The following is a 17,373-nucleotide window of genomic DNA, read 5'->3' on the forward strand; positions in this document are numbered from 1 at the left end:
GCAAAATTTTGCAGTATGCCCTGGAGGACAACTCAGGTGAAAGCCCTCCAAGAAGGTGGCAGCAACCAACCTAGAGAAAACCATGAGCAAAGAAACAGCCCCTGACCCAGACTGACAACAGCTCTGGACACGTGGACTTGCTCCCCATGAAGTACAGACTTGGTCAGACTGCTCTGCAGGCTTCAAATTGCAAACTTTTTCAAAACCAACCCACCAAACTCATCTGGTCCAGAAAGACATGGGATACAGATCAATGTGAATTGGTCATATTGCAGCTCAGCAATTCTGTCCTACTTACACCAGGAAATAAAGTAGGACTGTAACAGGAAAAGTTTAAGATATTTCTTAATGTGCCAGCTTGCCTGTAGCCCTAAAAAACATTTCAGCTCTTGGCATCAATGGATGCTTTCCCATTATGGCCCTCTAGACAACTTACAGATGATGCTAATTTTAAGTCCTGCTAGTATCTGCAAGTTGACATTTCTTTTTTGTTAAACATATCAAAAGCAGGCCAGCCCTGCCTTATCTGCTGATTTGTAACAGATGTTTTTAAAACTGTCAAACTGTGACAATGGTGTGTGTCACATTTCAAACAGATTGGAAGCAGACCTTCTCTTCTGCAGCCTAGGGTAGATTCACTTTTCAGTCCATATATACTGATTTCCTGGTCAGGCAACCCACAAATAAACAAGGCAGTAATGTGGAAGTTAAGGATTTATTGAGGCATTTTAGATTTTTCCTGTTGCTCCTAGGTGCTTTTTTTTTTTTTTTTTTTTTTTCCCTTTCATAGTACCAAGCATGTCAGTACTTACAGCTTCTAATAGTTTTCTTTGCTCCAGACATCCCTACAATTGTTTTTATGAACTAATTTGTTAGGAAGTTTGAAAATTCTCATTACATACGTTCGATGATTCTTCTGAAACCACCAGTTACTTGGTTAGTGAGAGATTATTTTCTATTTGCAGGGAGGGCTTGTTTTTAGATGGGATATTTAGTGAAGTCACTGACATATTAGCTCCATTGATGCTAATTCTAGAAGACTATGTGTATAAAGATAAGACACCTAACAGGAAGACCAGTTTCAGAAAGATGTACGTCTATATGATCCTGAAGAGAACAATATAAAAGAGTGCTATTGCTGCCTTGAAACTCTCCATCTTCATTTCTGTTTAAAAAAGATTTTGTAACCAGACTCAGAATGGTTAGAAGCAAACCAAGAATATATCCTGTGCATACAGTTACTCACCTCTAAGGGAGCCACATGCAGCAAAGTTGAGACTTGCAGCCATTCCACTTCACCTAGATCTAGGGGCACAACCTGCACAGGAGGACAACTCTTTGGTGAACACTCGGCAACTACAGTGTTTCAAAACAACAAGTTACAAATAACGACAATTCTTTGGGAATCATACAATACATTCATCTTGCCTTCAACTCTCATCTGTGCCTCTGATAGTTTGTAGAGGTAACAGGTAAGCATTTACAGAGTATTTATGGTAGCTATTAACCACATTCACAAAACTCTTCTATAAGATTTATCCCATTGGTCCAGTGGATACATTCTGGGGTGAAGGAGAAACGTTTCTTCCATTCTCACGTATGCAATCAACAAGCTCTAAGTCAGCTCTCCCAGAACCAGGCCGCACTTCAAATCTAGGTTCTCTTGCTATGAAGAACTTCAAGTGGGTGTCTCTCACCAAAAGATTTCCGAATGGAAATGTAATTATATGTTAATTGGAAAGTTCTTTAAATAGTAAAAGGCTCAAAGAGCAAGCCTGCAAATCTCTGGAAAATAGATGGAAAAAGTAAAGCTTGGTCTCCTATGAACATTATAATTTAGCACAGCAGCAGCTCCTCTCCCTTTCAAAGGAAGAATGGGTCCCCATAGTACTTGAAGTACTTCCTCTCTTCTACTCTAGCACCCTAATAATGTTCTCAACTTAATTAGATCACTCCACCATCTAATGAAAATGACTCATTAAGTTTTCCATTATATCCAACTAACTTATATTTTCCTTAATTTCATCCTACTGTTCTGCTCTACCTGTTGGACAGCACAGAATTCTCTCCACTTACAAAAGAATAACACAGAAAGCATCATATAAAATGTTGTATTTGATATTTTCCATGCAGTAATTAAACCATTCTGTGCCAACATGCCTTAAAACTTTATCATGACCCAGAACAGTACTAACACACATTCTGTTCACTCTATTAAAAAGGGGCACAGAATCATGTCCCAGATTTTAAATGACGGATTAATAATCTCGAGAACCTTCAGTTGATACATTGTACTAGCAATGCAAATCCAGGCACTTTTTAATACATTCTCAGTATATGTTTTTTTCTAACTAGAAAAGCTCAGATGTAGCATTCTATTACTGAAGATGTTTCGGGGCTATAGATGAGACTATGTTGACCGAAGCATAAAAAGGGAAAACTCACTAACCATGAAGATTTAAGTTCTCCCCTCATCACCAAAAGCTCCACAGCATCCACACCACCACCCTGAATCACAGCCCTACAACCACTGGTGTAGCAACTACCATGAACAGTCCTTGGCCCAACAGTGCCAAATGTACAGGTGTGATTTCCGACAATTCATGGTGTCTTTCCCAACCTGAACTGGGAGGGCAGCTCTTGCACAAACAAACAGCTCTTCTTACTCAACCAAGATCTACATTAGCACAGCAGGGGAATTGAACAAGTTGAAGCAAGTCAACCCTTCCCAGTGACCAGAACAGCTAATGCTAGATAGAGGTACATATCCTTTAAAAAAAAGGAATGCAGTCTGGCAAGAAACTCAGTGGTTACATTTCATACATGTGTATTCCTCCACTGAACTTTGCTGGCAAATACCAAACTAAATGCATTTTTTTTCCCAGACAGTATTGTGCACTTAGAAAATACAACATATGCAACTAAGAGACCTAGAACATTTACAGCTATAAAACTGATCCAAGGATTATCTGTCCTTTTCTCAGATGAACTGTTAAGCTGACAAGGCTGTCTGGGTGGCCTCCTGGAACACAGCATGAAAGTTATGATTGCAAGAAATCACACTGTTTTGATTTGTCCTGATTATTTTTAAAAAATACATTCCTGACAGTTCTATACAAAGACACAGATCTTTTACATAACCCTGGACAGGTAAAATTCAGCATTCGTTTGACAACTCCATAAATCTGAATTGAGACCAGGTTTGATTCTAGCATGTGTTAACTCAGGTGAGCACTGTCACTTCCTGGAGTCATGCAGGACTCCAGAAGCCAGGCTAAGACAGTATCTCAGAGCAGGGGACCTATTAAACTGTACGAATCAACAACCTGATCTCGGTTCATACTCATGTTAGCAAATCAGGCTAACCTGTAAGTTAAGGCCACTAGCACAATGTATCCTGTTCTTCAATATAACTAACATTTTGCAGCTTGGCTGTGCTCATTTTAGACTCACAGTATACTGATTAGGGTAACTGTAGTTAGCTGTTGCAGTGACCATAGCCTTCATTCTAGTCTAACAATATCCTCAGCAGATGGGTTAAGCTGAAAGAAAACTCACAAGCAATCTAAAATGCATTTTTTAATAATACAGCTAAAAAACCTTCAGAAATCATCTAGTCTACTCTCCTACCTGTGTATTTTTGAAAATCTCCAAGTTATTGATCAAACAAATGCAGAAGGTACTTGTTTATTTGGCATGAGAATAATTACAACATTAATCCCTTGTTTATAAACAGGCCAAGTGTGTGTGCAGGGACTCATTCACTGGCTACTTCCCTTTGAGGCTGAAAGCAAGTTAGAAAACAATTCCCAACTTGAACGGTGCTGTGCCTCCTTTGTATAATACAATGTAGTGCAATCTGCTTGCTTTACCCAACACAACATCCTCAAGTCTTATTTTCCCCTAACTTATCTAAAACATCTTTTGGGAGCTTCAGACTAACAATCTAAGTCCCATTTAAAGTGAAATATCAGTGACTAGCAAGTTTGAAAAATGAGATTCTTCTTGCTGTCTCTTGTGAATTTAGAAAAACCGCATACTTGAAAATATTCTCATCAGTGAGATGAGTCTCTGAGTAATTTTTCAGATAATAAAGAATCAAGAGACTGAAAACTTAGTAACTTTCTAAGACCAAGAAGATTTCTTTAGTAAACAAAATACTTCCAAAGGAGAGGGACAATCAAATCTTCCTGGAAAAATATTTGTGTGTATGCACACAGGCACATGCACATGTACACACATATATACAAAATTCTCCCTTTTCTCCTCAAAAGGAAAAAAAAGATATCTCATATGGAGAAACACTTTGCTCTCTCTGTAGAGAACTATTGACTTCCTTGAGAGTTCTCAGCTGCAAATTAACTAAGTCCCAGGAAGGCTCTGAGGATCAAAGTATGTAAAAGGCATTAAATGTAGAAAAGCTACTGTGAGGTGGTATTACAGAACTCCTATTACCTACCTTGGATCTTTGTCTTTTTGCAAAGCTACTAGGTCTTTCTTAACCCCATTTCACAGAGATTTCAACTCAACCTTTTATAAAAGGAGAACTGTAAATAGCACCTTAGATTAAAACCCTTAACAGCTGAAGAAGGCTGGAAAGGGAGGTAGATATTATCTACCATTCACTACTACAAATTGAGGCTGGAAGGGCTTAATTACCAAGATATACTTAAGAATACACTAAGAGCTGCTATAAAAATTACTACAATTACAGCAGCTCTGTAGGAATCACTCAGCCAGGGAAAGAGGAAACTGTCACTTCTAGTTGCACTCACCTCTACTGTACCCCATAGCAGAGAATACAGGATATCAAGAGCAGACAGCTCTACCCTAGGCAACAATCCCAGGCAGCTTAATACATTCTCTTGCATTAGGCAAAAAATTGTTTGTTTCTACTCTTAAATCTCAAAATTGAGATACATTGCATAATCTAAACCAATATTTTAAAACAAAGCACTACATTAGAAGGTTCTCAGACAGAAAGGTCTACAATTGCCTATTTTAGCATGATTTGAAATTTAGTATGGAATTGATGATTTCACATGAATTACTTCCTATCATGAAATGGGAATTCATGGTTTTCCTTATGATTTAACCAATGAGAATGTATGTTGTTTTATGTCCTTTATGATTTCATAATCACAGGCAAATCTAAAGTTCATGATTAGTGTTCAGTGGAATAATTTCTGTAACAGGCAAAAAGTTCTTATGGCTTCAGTACTCCTCTGCTAAGCTTTTTGCAATGGTGCTCAACTGGATATTTGAAGTTCCTTCATATATCGTACCTGAAATCAGAAGAATATAAGTTAGAAGAATGTAAAACTGCAGTAGATACACCAAGATAGGTCAAGTTCTTGTTCTAACAGTCCAGTTAGAACAATTATGAAGATTCAGTGAGCAAGTTTTGGGAGCAGATTTAAATGAATTCTAATATATTATTGTCTACAGTAATAAAAATCCTTTTCTGCTGTAAATTAAAATTTAAGGGAGAAACAAAGATAACTAACAAAACTTAAGTATTTAAAATGACATCAAAAATAAAAGTTAAAGGCTAATACTGTTGGAAGTGTGAAGTGACTAGGTCAAAAAATTAGATTTGTAAACAAGGAAATCTTGAAAACAAAACTCCAGGCACATAACTTTAGGTAAAAGAGCTGAACTATCAATTTATTCAATGAAACACGATAAAGTGTTTATCTGTCTATTATTTATATCTAATCAAGCATTTTAGCTAGGCTTTATAGCTAAAGCTTTATCTCTTTATAACTGAACATTTAAGTCAATGATAATTACAGCATGAGGAGAAAATAGCTTTAAATACACAACAATCAGTCATTCACTTCCAAACTTGAGTAATACTAACGCTACAAGAAATATTCAGTAAAAAGCATCACCCACCTATCTTGCAATCACGATAATATTTTTCAATTGGATAATCTTTTGTGAATCCAACTCCACCCATCCATTCCATACATTTACTCGTTGTCAGTGTTGCAACCTATGAAAAATTAGTTTCAGAATTAAAATATCAGCATTTAACTTCAGAGGTGGTAGTGAGTTTTATTCTTTGCAGAAAAAACAATCTGGTAATTGAACAAAATAGTAACTAAAGCAGTAACTAAAAGAGTGGTATAATGAAGGTCCAATACTTGTGTTCTAAAATAGCCTGCATAAGATAAAGTACAAAAACAATATGCTTATAACATATACAAACAAGAGTAATTCCTATGTCACTCCAGGACACACAGAATTCACTGCTATTGCAATAGTTCATAGCCTGAAGTGACCATGAAAAATAGCAATACTCAAAACAGTAACTGAAAAGAGACAGAAGCAATCCTATACACAGCTGGGTTTGAATCATATTAAGACTCAAAGAGTCCCATCAATGCCAATGTAGTAACACAAAGGGAATTTTGAGAGAATCTCTGTGAATGAGCAAATTACTAATTCACTTTCTCTTTGAGAAATGACACAGCATTAAAAACTTTAAGGGCTTTAGTAGATTGTTCCTTAGTGACCTGCTTTATGTTTGATAACAGAGTGAGAAAGGAGACAAAAGAAAATCCACAGATTCCACGCCAAAACATGTTTATATTTTAACCCACTCATTCTGTAGAAGAAACTTTTAAATAGCAGTGGAATAAATTGACTGAACAAATCAAAAAGTCTTTAAAGTTACCTCAGCTGCATAGTATTTGGCCATGCTTGCCTCCTTTCTGAATGGCCTCCCTGCTTCCAGAAGCCGAGCCGCATTGTAGGTCAACAGCCTCGCGGCTTCCAGTTGTGTGGCCACATGAGCTATCTGATGTTGCATCCCCTGTAATGAGCAGTCCATGAGTCAGAACTAATGGCTAGCATTTAATTGGAATTTCTGGCAAGAATCACTGCTTTCAAAGGAACATACCTATACTCTAAAATAACATCAAGTTCCAGATGCACTAGTAATTCTGTATGCCTCTGCAACTTCATTGTAGTTGGAACTAACGGAGTTAGTCCTTTTTAGGACCTGCACTCCCACGTGCAGCTCCCTCTTCCTGAGCTCAGGAGCATTGGGAAACTTGACTGACTGGTTAGATAGGAGGGTGCAACATGGACCTGACTGCCCGCACAAACATCAAGAGAAACTTCAGCCCCATTTGTTTGTTTTGCAGCTATGCATTAAGAACGTTCTTATGTTAAATAACATACTTCCCTGATGAAGCTTAAAAAAAGACTCAAAAAAGCCCTCTTCTCTGGTCCTCTGACTATGAGATAAGAACAAATATACGTACAGAAGTATGTAGAGAGGACATGACTGATGAATGGGCTCACAGGGAAGGAAAGAGGTGATGGAGGTCACCTCTGAACAGCACATATTATAGAAGAGTAGGTTTATTTAAAAAGACCGAAACATTAAGATAATTGAAAAATAACATTCAGAGGTCTAACTTGCTCCTAAATACAATTTTTCATCCAATTAGAAAACATGCATTAATGCTGTTCACTAAAATTTGCAAAAATATATAGGCAAGTCAAAATAACAAAATTACAGTTAGGCAATTTTAAGTTCCTAATTTGAGGAATGACAACTTGAATTCTCATTCAAAAGACACAGTTAAAATAATTTCTAGTTATCTGTGGATGCTTCCTCTAATTTGTACAAGACTAAGTCCTAATATTTCTTCCCTTCAGTCATGACGTAACTTTTTTCTAACAAGAAAATTTACTATAGTAACTATAATTATACATCTACCTTATTAAACTATGCATCACTTTCACAAGCAAGTCTTTTTAATTTTAAGATACAGACATCATGAAAACTAATGTTGTTGCATTAAACAGGAAATCTAATAATTCAATTTTCCACCTCTTTGTTTTCTAGGATCTCCAGAAAAATGACTTCCTCTACTGCAAGAAAAGGGTATAAACACTCAAGCACGTTCAACACAGACATTAAAAACTAAAGTGAAAGCAGTGCCATGTGTGTTACTTTCAACTGCAATTAATATGTCAAGCAAAAGACTTGAATTGTGCTCTAAAGTTTTAAATTGCTTTATATAGCACTTGCAGAAATACAGCACTCAACTTACATATTTTGCATAACAAATATTGATTTTTTAAACAATTGAAATATTGAAAAGCAGAGATATGACACAAGATGAAGCACAAATTATGCAAATCAGATTACTCATTATAGTGACTTCATACTGTGATAACTACTATTCTCTGGCAGAAAACTTCCCATATATTCACTGACAAATACCTGGAAATCAAAAACTCTTTTCCCAAACTGGAATCTCTCCTTTGTATAGGGAATTGTATGGTCAAAACATCCCTGTGCCAATCCTAGCATCTGTAAGAAATAAAAAATTCACTCAGAAAAAAAGTAGTTAGTTGAATGCACCCAATGGACATAAGAGTTGTTGTTCTGGTCAGGGAGTTTGCCTTTTTAACAAAGCCTCATATTCAGAAGAGTTTTCTTTATTAGTAATCTCTAGGTACAAAGTCAGAATATAACAAATCTGTACAGAATATCCCAAGGCAGAACTCTTAACAATTATTAGATTGACTGAGGTAAGTAAGAACCAAAATAACTGCTTGAGGACTGAAATCTATTACATACTCCAAAGAACATCCTGTTAAAGATATTTAAAAAACACTGGCCAACTTTAAAAAAAAAAAAAAAGTCATCAAGTGTGACTTCAAGCATTAAATGTGTCTGGAAATATTCTTAACTAACTCTACAAAGGAAAATGACTGTAAACAGAAATCTATATTTAATTTACATTATTAAAAGATAGACAGTTTGAAAGCACATTGAAAATTATTTTTGCATTACAAATAATTTCTCTTTTTATAGGAAATACCAGGCTGTCAGAATCAGTATTTCAGAAGTTAGAATTAGTACAGCAAAAGAAGGAGGAGCATAAGTTCAAGTGTTTTCTGGGAAAAAAACACCTTGACAGAATAATTTTAGAAGAATGTCTTTCCACACACTTTCTTCACTCTAAGGATGGCAGCAAAACACTGTCTGAGGAACCAGAAAAAACACAACAGCAAGTTTCATACATAACATCAACAGTAACTAAGTGGTAGACCATAACTTCCCTAGTTGAGCTGGATCAAAATCATCGACCGAGAAATAACAAATTAGCTGTTGCTCTGTTAGTACTCTGAGCTCTGAAATGCTGTCTCAAGCGCTCAGTGTTAACAGAATTCATCCTGCCTAATACTCAGACCTCAGATGTCATAATAAAAAGCCTTATTTCTTCTTTAATATCACTCCATATTCCACTATTAATACTACCAGAAATAATGCCTTCTTCAGGAAGACAATTATTTGAATAGATCTTGGGTTTGTCTGTAAATATTTAAATGCTATGTACTAATCTTGGGGGCCAATCTGGGAATAATGTGATAAACTTAAAGAAACTTATATCTACCTGGTTTCCCATTTGTCAGCATAGACAAGGATTATGAAAACTGTGCAGTATACCAGAAGTTTTACAACTTTGAAAATACCAAATGAGAAGCATATTCCATTTCGAAAACAATAAAGAATGGATGCTGCCTTTCATACAGTCTGAAATATATCACTAATAGTAAATAAAATCAGTGATTTCATTCCATAACTTCCTATTCATTTGGAGACATTCTGTCTATCTAGTTGTTTCCTAAGAGAAGGAAAAATAGAAAATTACATCAATGGAAACACAAAACGAGGAAAGGATAGAAAAGAAACAAATGACATGAACTAAAAAACCAAAACAGGAAATAGTAAAATTGAAATTTTAAAACTTTTCCAAGTCATGACAAGATATTAGAGAGTGACAATCTGCTGTGCCATCAAACAGCTTATACCAGTCTACCTTTAATGATGTAGAAGAGTATACCTTTTTGATAGACTGACATTTTAAGCTGAAAGTCAATGGCCCCAAGGAGATAAAAGTGTAACTGACTGGACTCAGAAACAGCTACTTCCTAATAACTTAAGGTTCTAGAAAAAAAGAAAGGAAAACGAATACATGGGAGATTAGCATATGAAAACAATGTAGTACATTGTTAATTAGCTGTACCATGAAGATTTGTTGCCTTCCTTCAGAACAGTCACATGTAGAGATGAACTAAGCATCATATCAGCTTCAGCATCCGTAACAATACATACAGCTACTTTGCACTAGAACTGAAACTGTTTGCACAGCTGCAATTATTTTAAGACGTTCATTATCTTTTAAGCTATTACTCCTACAAAAATAAATTCAGTACTACAGAGCTTTAGAACTGCTATTCTTGTTCACTCAAGCACATTTCTCCTCATTTGATGGTGCTAACGAAAGTAGTAACTAAAATATAACAACCACCTGACCTTAACTTTTAATTAAGTTACTTGGAGTAATTAGAGTAGAACACAGATCATGTATTTTACTACCAGAATATCTAAATTATTTGTATCTCTGGGAACAACGAGGCCCATGGCTCCAGTTTTTAAATGCCATATCAGACAAAGTTTAATCACAGATAATCTTTAAAAAGGATGGAAAAGCCAATCCATTTAGCAGCACAGCACACTGCTGAGTGGAGAGCCTAAACTTCATGACGGCCTCCCTGGATGTCTGCAGGCTTGGTAAAAATAAGCCATTATAGCACAACATCACGCACAACAAAATAAAACCAGGAGAGGCACATTTATCAGTTGCATTTCCATTTAGGGGTCAATTGAAGAAATAAAAACTTGCCATAAGCTATTTTATCACATGGCTGAATCCAGCTTGCCAAAGCCAACTGCAGTTTGGGATCCAAACAGTTTACAACAAGACATAGCACTCAAACTATTCAGAGGTCCACACTTTTCCCAAAGACACCACAATATGCAATTTTCAAACGCAGCAAAGAACTAAAAAAAGTTGGTATAAGAGTTCATATTTTTGTGACTTTAAAGTAAGTTAGTGGTCATGTCTGAAAAGCCTGTACAATTATCCTAGAAGCATTAGTACACTTCTTAGTACATTGTATTTTCCTGTCTTTTTCTTTTTTCCTGTCAGTTTTCTAGAACATAATAGAAGATAAAGACATTGACATACTTCAGCAGCAATAGTTAATCAAAGTCAAACTAATTGCCATTTAATGCTTCTTAAACCCAGGGCTCCTATTGCTGAAGGAGAATTTTGCATTTACAGTTGTTTCAGCATACTACAGTAACTTCGACATAGGAATAGTGACATCTAGTGGCAATTTTTTTCCCCATGAAGTACTTTCTAAATATTTATTCTTTGCAAACACTTTCAGCACTTCATAGGTCTCAGTCCAAACTCGTAATCATACGATAACTGCATTAAGTGATAAAGATGTTACCCACCTGGGCAGCAATACCTATTCTGCCAGAATTTAGCGTTCCAATTGCATATTTATATCCTTGTCCAATCTGTCCCAGGACATTGGTCTCAGGAACCTACAGGATAAAACCACTTGGTTATTTCTATTCTATTCAGTTTTGCATCTGCTAGCAGGTTTCACAGATGAATAAAATGTTCCTCAAACAAAGGTACGAAATGAAGGCATGAAATACAAAACCAGCATCTAATTCCTTACATGATTAGGACCTTCCCCACTATGCATGATTATGAACTGATGATTGAAAAACTATTCACTATTAAATCACAAGTTAAAAATTATATCAAGATGTAAGAAATCCAATTCTTCCTTTTTTTTGTGAAAGAATGGGGAATAAAATCAAATAAAGACAAATAATCAGTATGTTTAGAGAAAAAAAAATCAGGCTTTTTCTTAACATTCTTTTCATACATATGGCCATACTCAAGTATAACACCAGTTATGTTTCAACAACTAGACAACTTACCATACCTTAACATTTTCAAATGTTACTGTGCAGGTAGAAGTTGCTCTAATTCCAAGCTTATTCTCCTTCTTCCCTACCTGCAGTCCTTCTGTGTTGCGATCTACTACGAAACATGTAATTCCCTTGTATCCCTAGGATGAATTAAAAAAGGATCAAGAACTTTTAAAAGATAATACAAGGTTCAAATATATCATTCCAATACTGAAATTTACACTTGCTTGATATCACATTACTACATAAAGCACCATCATCTGTCCTCTCTATGTGGAATAATTATAGCTTAATGAAGGCCAAAGTATATCATTCTAATAAGGGATATCATGGGAAAAAGTACAATCAGAATAACCTAACCTTAAAAGTTGCCATGATACAACTTGAAAAGAGTCAACAGCTGTCTTTTATAGTGCCTGTCTACACAGGAAGCCACTGGCCAAGCGAGTCAGATGTGCACTGAGGCTACTGCTTGCTGCTGGAATACACGTCAAACACAGTGTCTCTTAACACAAGGTCTAAGACACAAACAGATGCGAGGTGTTCCTGCCCACGGTGCCATCTCCTCCTGTCCCTAGCACAGCACCTCCTCTCATTAAGAGGATGACGCAGAGGCAGGAAAGGTGCTCTCATTCTTGCACGAGGGTTAGAAGGGTTGTCTCTTACTAATGGTGAGCCTGCTGTTTCTCCTGCACATCTCACCTTAACAACAAACCGACTCACCAACCGGGAGCTGCTAGAGCTGAGTGTGTAGAACAGTACACAGCTCCACAGTGCTCTGCTCTCTCATCACTTATATCAATGTCAACTGTTTCTTAATCTTCAAGCAACACTGACTTTTAAACTCCTCATTGAATACTGAGGTGTAAAAGCAAATTTATAACTTTAAGATAAAAACATATTACATGCCTTTGTAAAACATTATATTAAAGAAAATTCCAGATGAAACACTGGTCAGGAGCTGATGAACATGGAAACTGTATTACCAAGTCTCTTTTCAGTTTACAGAGTACCCATCTGCTTTTAAACAAATGTATTCAGGCTCAGAAAGAAAGCATAAGTATGTTCAATTGTTCCATGCAGTGAAAAGCAAAACCAAACAAAACCCTCCTTTTCATTAGTTAAGATTTCAAATTTTAAAACCAAGCATCTTCAGCTTAAATTAAGGAAGAGATCCTGGAAGAAGTTTTAAAAAATAAAATATACAATATATTTTTGCATTTGATTATTGATCTTCTGTTTTGGTATAGTACATTCTAATGTCTGCAGTTCACTTAAGGTCTTCACTACACATACTACCATAAGTTGGTATCTGACAAAACAAGAAACATGTATGTTCAGCTTTGTTTTGCTACCTGAACATACTTTACTGTTTCATGCTTATTAATATTGATTGTATGTAGACTAAGTTGTAGTTCACAATGGTAACTTGAAAGTTAAGTCAGAAAGACTGAAGTCTTCTGACCTATCTGTCCTTTGGTGACTCAGGAAAATATCAGAACTTACTACCATCTTTACCACGCAAATAAGACTATCATGTTTATTTTTCTTGCTGGGAGAAATATATTAAACTGTGCAGTAGGTTCTCCCCCTTGAAAACATTTCTCAAAATACGTTGATTTCAGTTAGGAAAAGGTGCAAAGAAACCAATAACAGTTTATTTATATAAACCCAGTAGTATATTATAATCTGTCATTGAAAATAAAACTATTCCTTGGGAAGTTACCAAAGCAGGATCTGTATTTGCCATCACAAAGAAAACTCCTGCATGTTCTGCAAAGCTAATCCACATCTTTGAGCCATTGATGATATAGTAGTCTCCTTTCTTTTCCGCTCGAGTCTTCAAAGAAAATGCATCACTCCCAGATCCAGCCTCCGACAGACAGAAACTGCCTATCTACCAATTGAAGAGAAAAAAAATAGTATTATTTCTTATTGCATATATTGGCATACATAACAAGTTTTGAAAGGAAAATAATAATGAAACAAGCCTGTAAAAATCAACTATTTTAAGTTGCATCAAGGTAATGAAGATGCAGAGGTGGAGATTTAGAATACAGACTGCAGTTACAAGCTTCTCAAAAATCAACTGCTTTAAAGTTCTTTTCTACAGTAAATTAAGTCTCAATGAAAGTAAGTGCTTTTCCATCTTTAACCTCTCAGCTACTAATTATCAGGCCATATCACCACAAATTTTAGCTCCAAAAAAAAAGAAAAGTTTCAGAGTTCATACATGAAAATATTTCCTAATAATACAGTTGACCATTTAATCACAGGAAAAGATGCTAACATTACATAACTATTTAAAAAAATATTAATTAGTAAAATGAGACTTTAACTCACCGTATCTTTAGCCACTCTAGGCAAGTAAGTTCTCTTTTGCTCTTCTGATCCATGTATGGTAAACAACTTATTGGTTAGTGTATTTTGGAGCTCACAGAGAAGAGCTACAGATGGATCAACTTTGGACAGTTCTTCTACTGCCAATATTGTCGAAAAAAATGAAGCTCCAGTCCCTCCATATTCTTCCCCAAGCTCAATACTCATCAGCTAAAAGAGCGCAAATACACATTTTCTCACATCAGTCAACACCTTCTTAGCCAAGATGATACTAGAGATTAAGAGAAAAGACAACTATTTACATACTCTTACCTAAGACATATTTTCCTTCAATACCCTTAAGACAACAAGCTAACAACTCCTCATAGAAGTTGATAGTTCATTCATGCAAGGAAAAACACACTTGTGCAACAGACAGGCCAATCATGACCCTAACTAATCAAATTTTCTGTAATAATTGCAATGTTTAACTGCAGTGGAAAAACTGTAGTAAGTCTTACATTTAGCATTTTTATTGTGTAAAATGACATTCTAAGCACAGATTTCAAGTTTGATAGCAGGAAAAAAACCTAAGATTAAAAGATTTAATTTTAATCTACTCCAGGAACAATCAATAGGTTGCCTGCAATAACTGGCTGCCCAATTAGCACTCCTGGAACCCTTTTCCAGCAGCATTATGACAGTCAAGCCAATTCTAGGATTCTGCACAATTATGCTTATCTAAGAAAAAAAGGAAAAGAACTCAAAACTAACATGAAGAATGTAGTACAAGCATAAAAAGAGATGGACAAAATACTACAATAAAAGAGTGATAATGCAGTAGAAGAGAAAGTTATCCCTCTGTCGACAATTCCACAATTTAATGACTCATCAGTTTACTTGACCTATATATCTGAATCCTTTCATCCAAAACACTGATAAGTGCACAGCTATTAATCTATATTAACATAATTTTCTGACTAAAAATAAGAAAAGTGTGCAGACCCCTTGCTCAAACAATCCCTTTATTACAGATTCTTCCAGTTTCGAATTCTCATCCATTTTTTGCACCAAAGGTGCAACTCGTTCCTGAGCAAATTTTTTCACTGTAATGAAGAGAAGAAAGAAATAGTATAAGTATTCTAAAACTCCTTTTTGAGATCCATATAACAATACAGCACTTGTGATTCTCTGAGTCTCCTAGGCAACTACTTTGAAGACCAAAAAGTTGCTCAACTAAAACAGTACCATGAGGCTCATTTAACAAAATGTTTTCTGACTTCTTTTAAAAGAGAAACTCTGAAACAAATACTACTTATAGATTTAGAAACCCCAAAAGGATTTCAGCTATGCTTTTGTGTGACATTAGTTGATCTTCCCCCACCCCAAAAGTATTTCAAATATACCTCTTACTCTGTTAGCTGTATCTTTCTTTAAAAATTGTGTTTAGCAAAGACGGTCTCAAGTTTTAATGCATGTTATTTTGAGTGCACAAAATTCTGCTAGTAACATAGCCTAAGCCTTTTATGAACTTCTCCAGATATTCAGGCCCTCATTTTCTCCTTTTGCTTTCAAAATTCTTTCTAAAGCACTGTCTTCACATAGGCCTGACTGTGGAACACTTATCATATCTGCCACTCACAGGGTGCATGTTGACTGCTCTTGTCGGCTTTCAGAGATTTCAACGTAGCTGAACCAAATATTTTGGAATAGACACAAGTCGATGCATGAAACATCACTTTTACATTAATAATGGTTTAAAGAAGTTATTACACATTTATGAAAAGTAAACTGTACTATGGCTTGGAATAGAGAAGAACCAAAAACACAGAATATCGCTTTTTTCCCCTCTTAAGAACTAAAGCAATTTTAAAATCAAACACAGAAAATTTTCAATATGTAGCTGAAAGTAAATAATAAGAAGAAATAAGCTAAAATTCCCCATGTCATTTCTGAATTTTAATCACACAGACAATAAGTACCCATATTTTTCAGCATTATCTCTTCTTCTGTGAATGTCTGAAGTGGAGCACGGACAACCCCCTCATTGGCTAGGTTTGGCATAAGTCCTGATTTGGAAGATGCAAAGACACACGGAGAAGCCTTCCAGGAAGGGTACACCAGCATAGTTCTTCTCAGCTGTTGACAAAGAACACAACATCAGAACAGTTAATAAGAAACAGAAGCTTCATTGTTTCAATATCTGCAGACAGACAGCAACAAACACTTTTACCTGCTGTTTTTATTTGGTAACTGGATAGGAAATACAACTCCAGAAGATTATTTTCAACGTCTAACTCAAATGGTTCTGAGAACGTGCAACACTCCATGCACACATGCCAACACAAAATACCCCTTAATTACCCTTCCTTCGCTGATATTTTAAACTCCAAATGATTGCTTCCTAGAAAATTGCTAGCACAACGCTATTTTACAAGAAAGTCACAAATGTTATTAGTTTCTCAGACAATTCTAATATTTAGGGCAAATAAACATTCATTTGTAAAACAAAATATTATCATTACTTTGAAAATGTACTGTGGTAGTCTTACTAGAAAGTGTATATTTTGTCAAAATTCACCTCTTTACTAACATGTATGATAAAAGTAAAAGCAAACTAGACATGGGTGGTTTTACCTTTACAGAAGGCCAATCAACTCTAAAAACAGATGCAGTCTTCTTGATTTTCTAAGGGCTAACAACTCACTTCTAAAGTAATCAAATGATACTTTTGTTGGATTATTAGTCTTTGGCTGTGAAATAGCACAGCTTTTATATCAGAATTTTTGTATCCAAACACAGCACTTGATAATTTTCAGAGTGAAACTGCATTTTGTAAATCAAGCACTGACATCTGAATGTTTCTATACAGTTCATTTAAATCCTGCAGTTACCTATATAGTAATTTAACCACTCTAGTTAGTGTTATAGTGTTGAAAAGTACTATCAATTAAAGTATCTTATTCCATTGATTGGTTTAAAAAAGGACAGGAAGGACTAGAAGGTGAGCAAATAATACTTAAATGCAGCAGCCTCTCTGCATTTGTGCACAACATCCACAATCTCAAATCACAGGGAGAAGCAGAGGTTATCCAGTCCAGGCAGCAGAGGTGCTATAGAGTGATTTACTATATTGGGAATGGTACTAAGCATATGTGGCAAAATCTGACAAGTCACAACAACTAACAGAACAGATGGCGAGTTTTGGAAGCAAGTTACATCTA

The 17,373-nt window shown here is 35.7% G+C and overlaps 1 protein-coding gene across 1 annotated transcript; it reads right to left on the minus strand.

The window, feature by feature from the left end:
- Positions 1-5,161: 5,161 nt before the first annotated feature.
- Positions 5,162-16,300, minus strand: ACADSB (acyl-CoA dehydrogenase short/branched chain). The gene is made up of 10 exons (XM_010225452.2): positions 16,132-16,300; positions 15,155-15,255; positions 14,174-14,380; positions 13,557-13,727; positions 11,845-11,970; positions 11,339-11,431; positions 8,246-8,335; positions 6,683-6,820; positions 5,899-5,998; positions 5,162-5,285 (listed from the first exon to the last, which is right to left on the minus strand). The coding sequence occupies exons 1-10, from the start codon at positions 16,274-16,276 to the stop codon at positions 5,215-5,217; spliced, it is 1,242 nt and encodes a 413-aa protein (XP_010223754.2). The 5' UTR covers positions 16,277-16,300; the 3' UTR covers positions 5,162-5,214.
- Between the last annotated feature and the right edge of the window lie 1,073 nt (positions 16,301-17,373).

This window comes from Tinamus guttatus, unplaced genomic scaffold (genome assembly GCF_059628265.1).
Source record: "Tinamus guttatus ecotype Peru unplaced genomic scaffold, ASM5962826v1 Tinamus_guttatus_pri_ptg000079l, whole genome shotgun sequence".
Classification (NCBI taxonomy): Eukaryota; Metazoa; Chordata; class Aves; order Tinamiformes; family Tinamidae; genus Tinamus; species Tinamus guttatus.

What these genes read in the sequence shown, in the direction of transcription:
- ACADSB (XM_010225452.2), bottom strand. Translation starts at nt 16,276, where the DNA reads ATGCTGGTGTACCCTTCCTGGAAGGCTTCTCCGTGTGTCTTTGCATCT. An exon ending in GATAATGCTGAAAAATATGG is followed by an intron (nt 15,256 to 16,131) that starts GTACTTATTGTC and finishes TCTTCATTACAG; the next exon opens with TGAAAAAATTTGCTCAGGAA. An exon ending in CTAGAGTGGCTAAAGATACG is followed by an intron (nt 13,728 to 14,173) that starts GTGAGTTAAAGT and finishes TTCAATTGGTAG; the next exon opens with ATAGGCAGTTTCTGTCTGTC.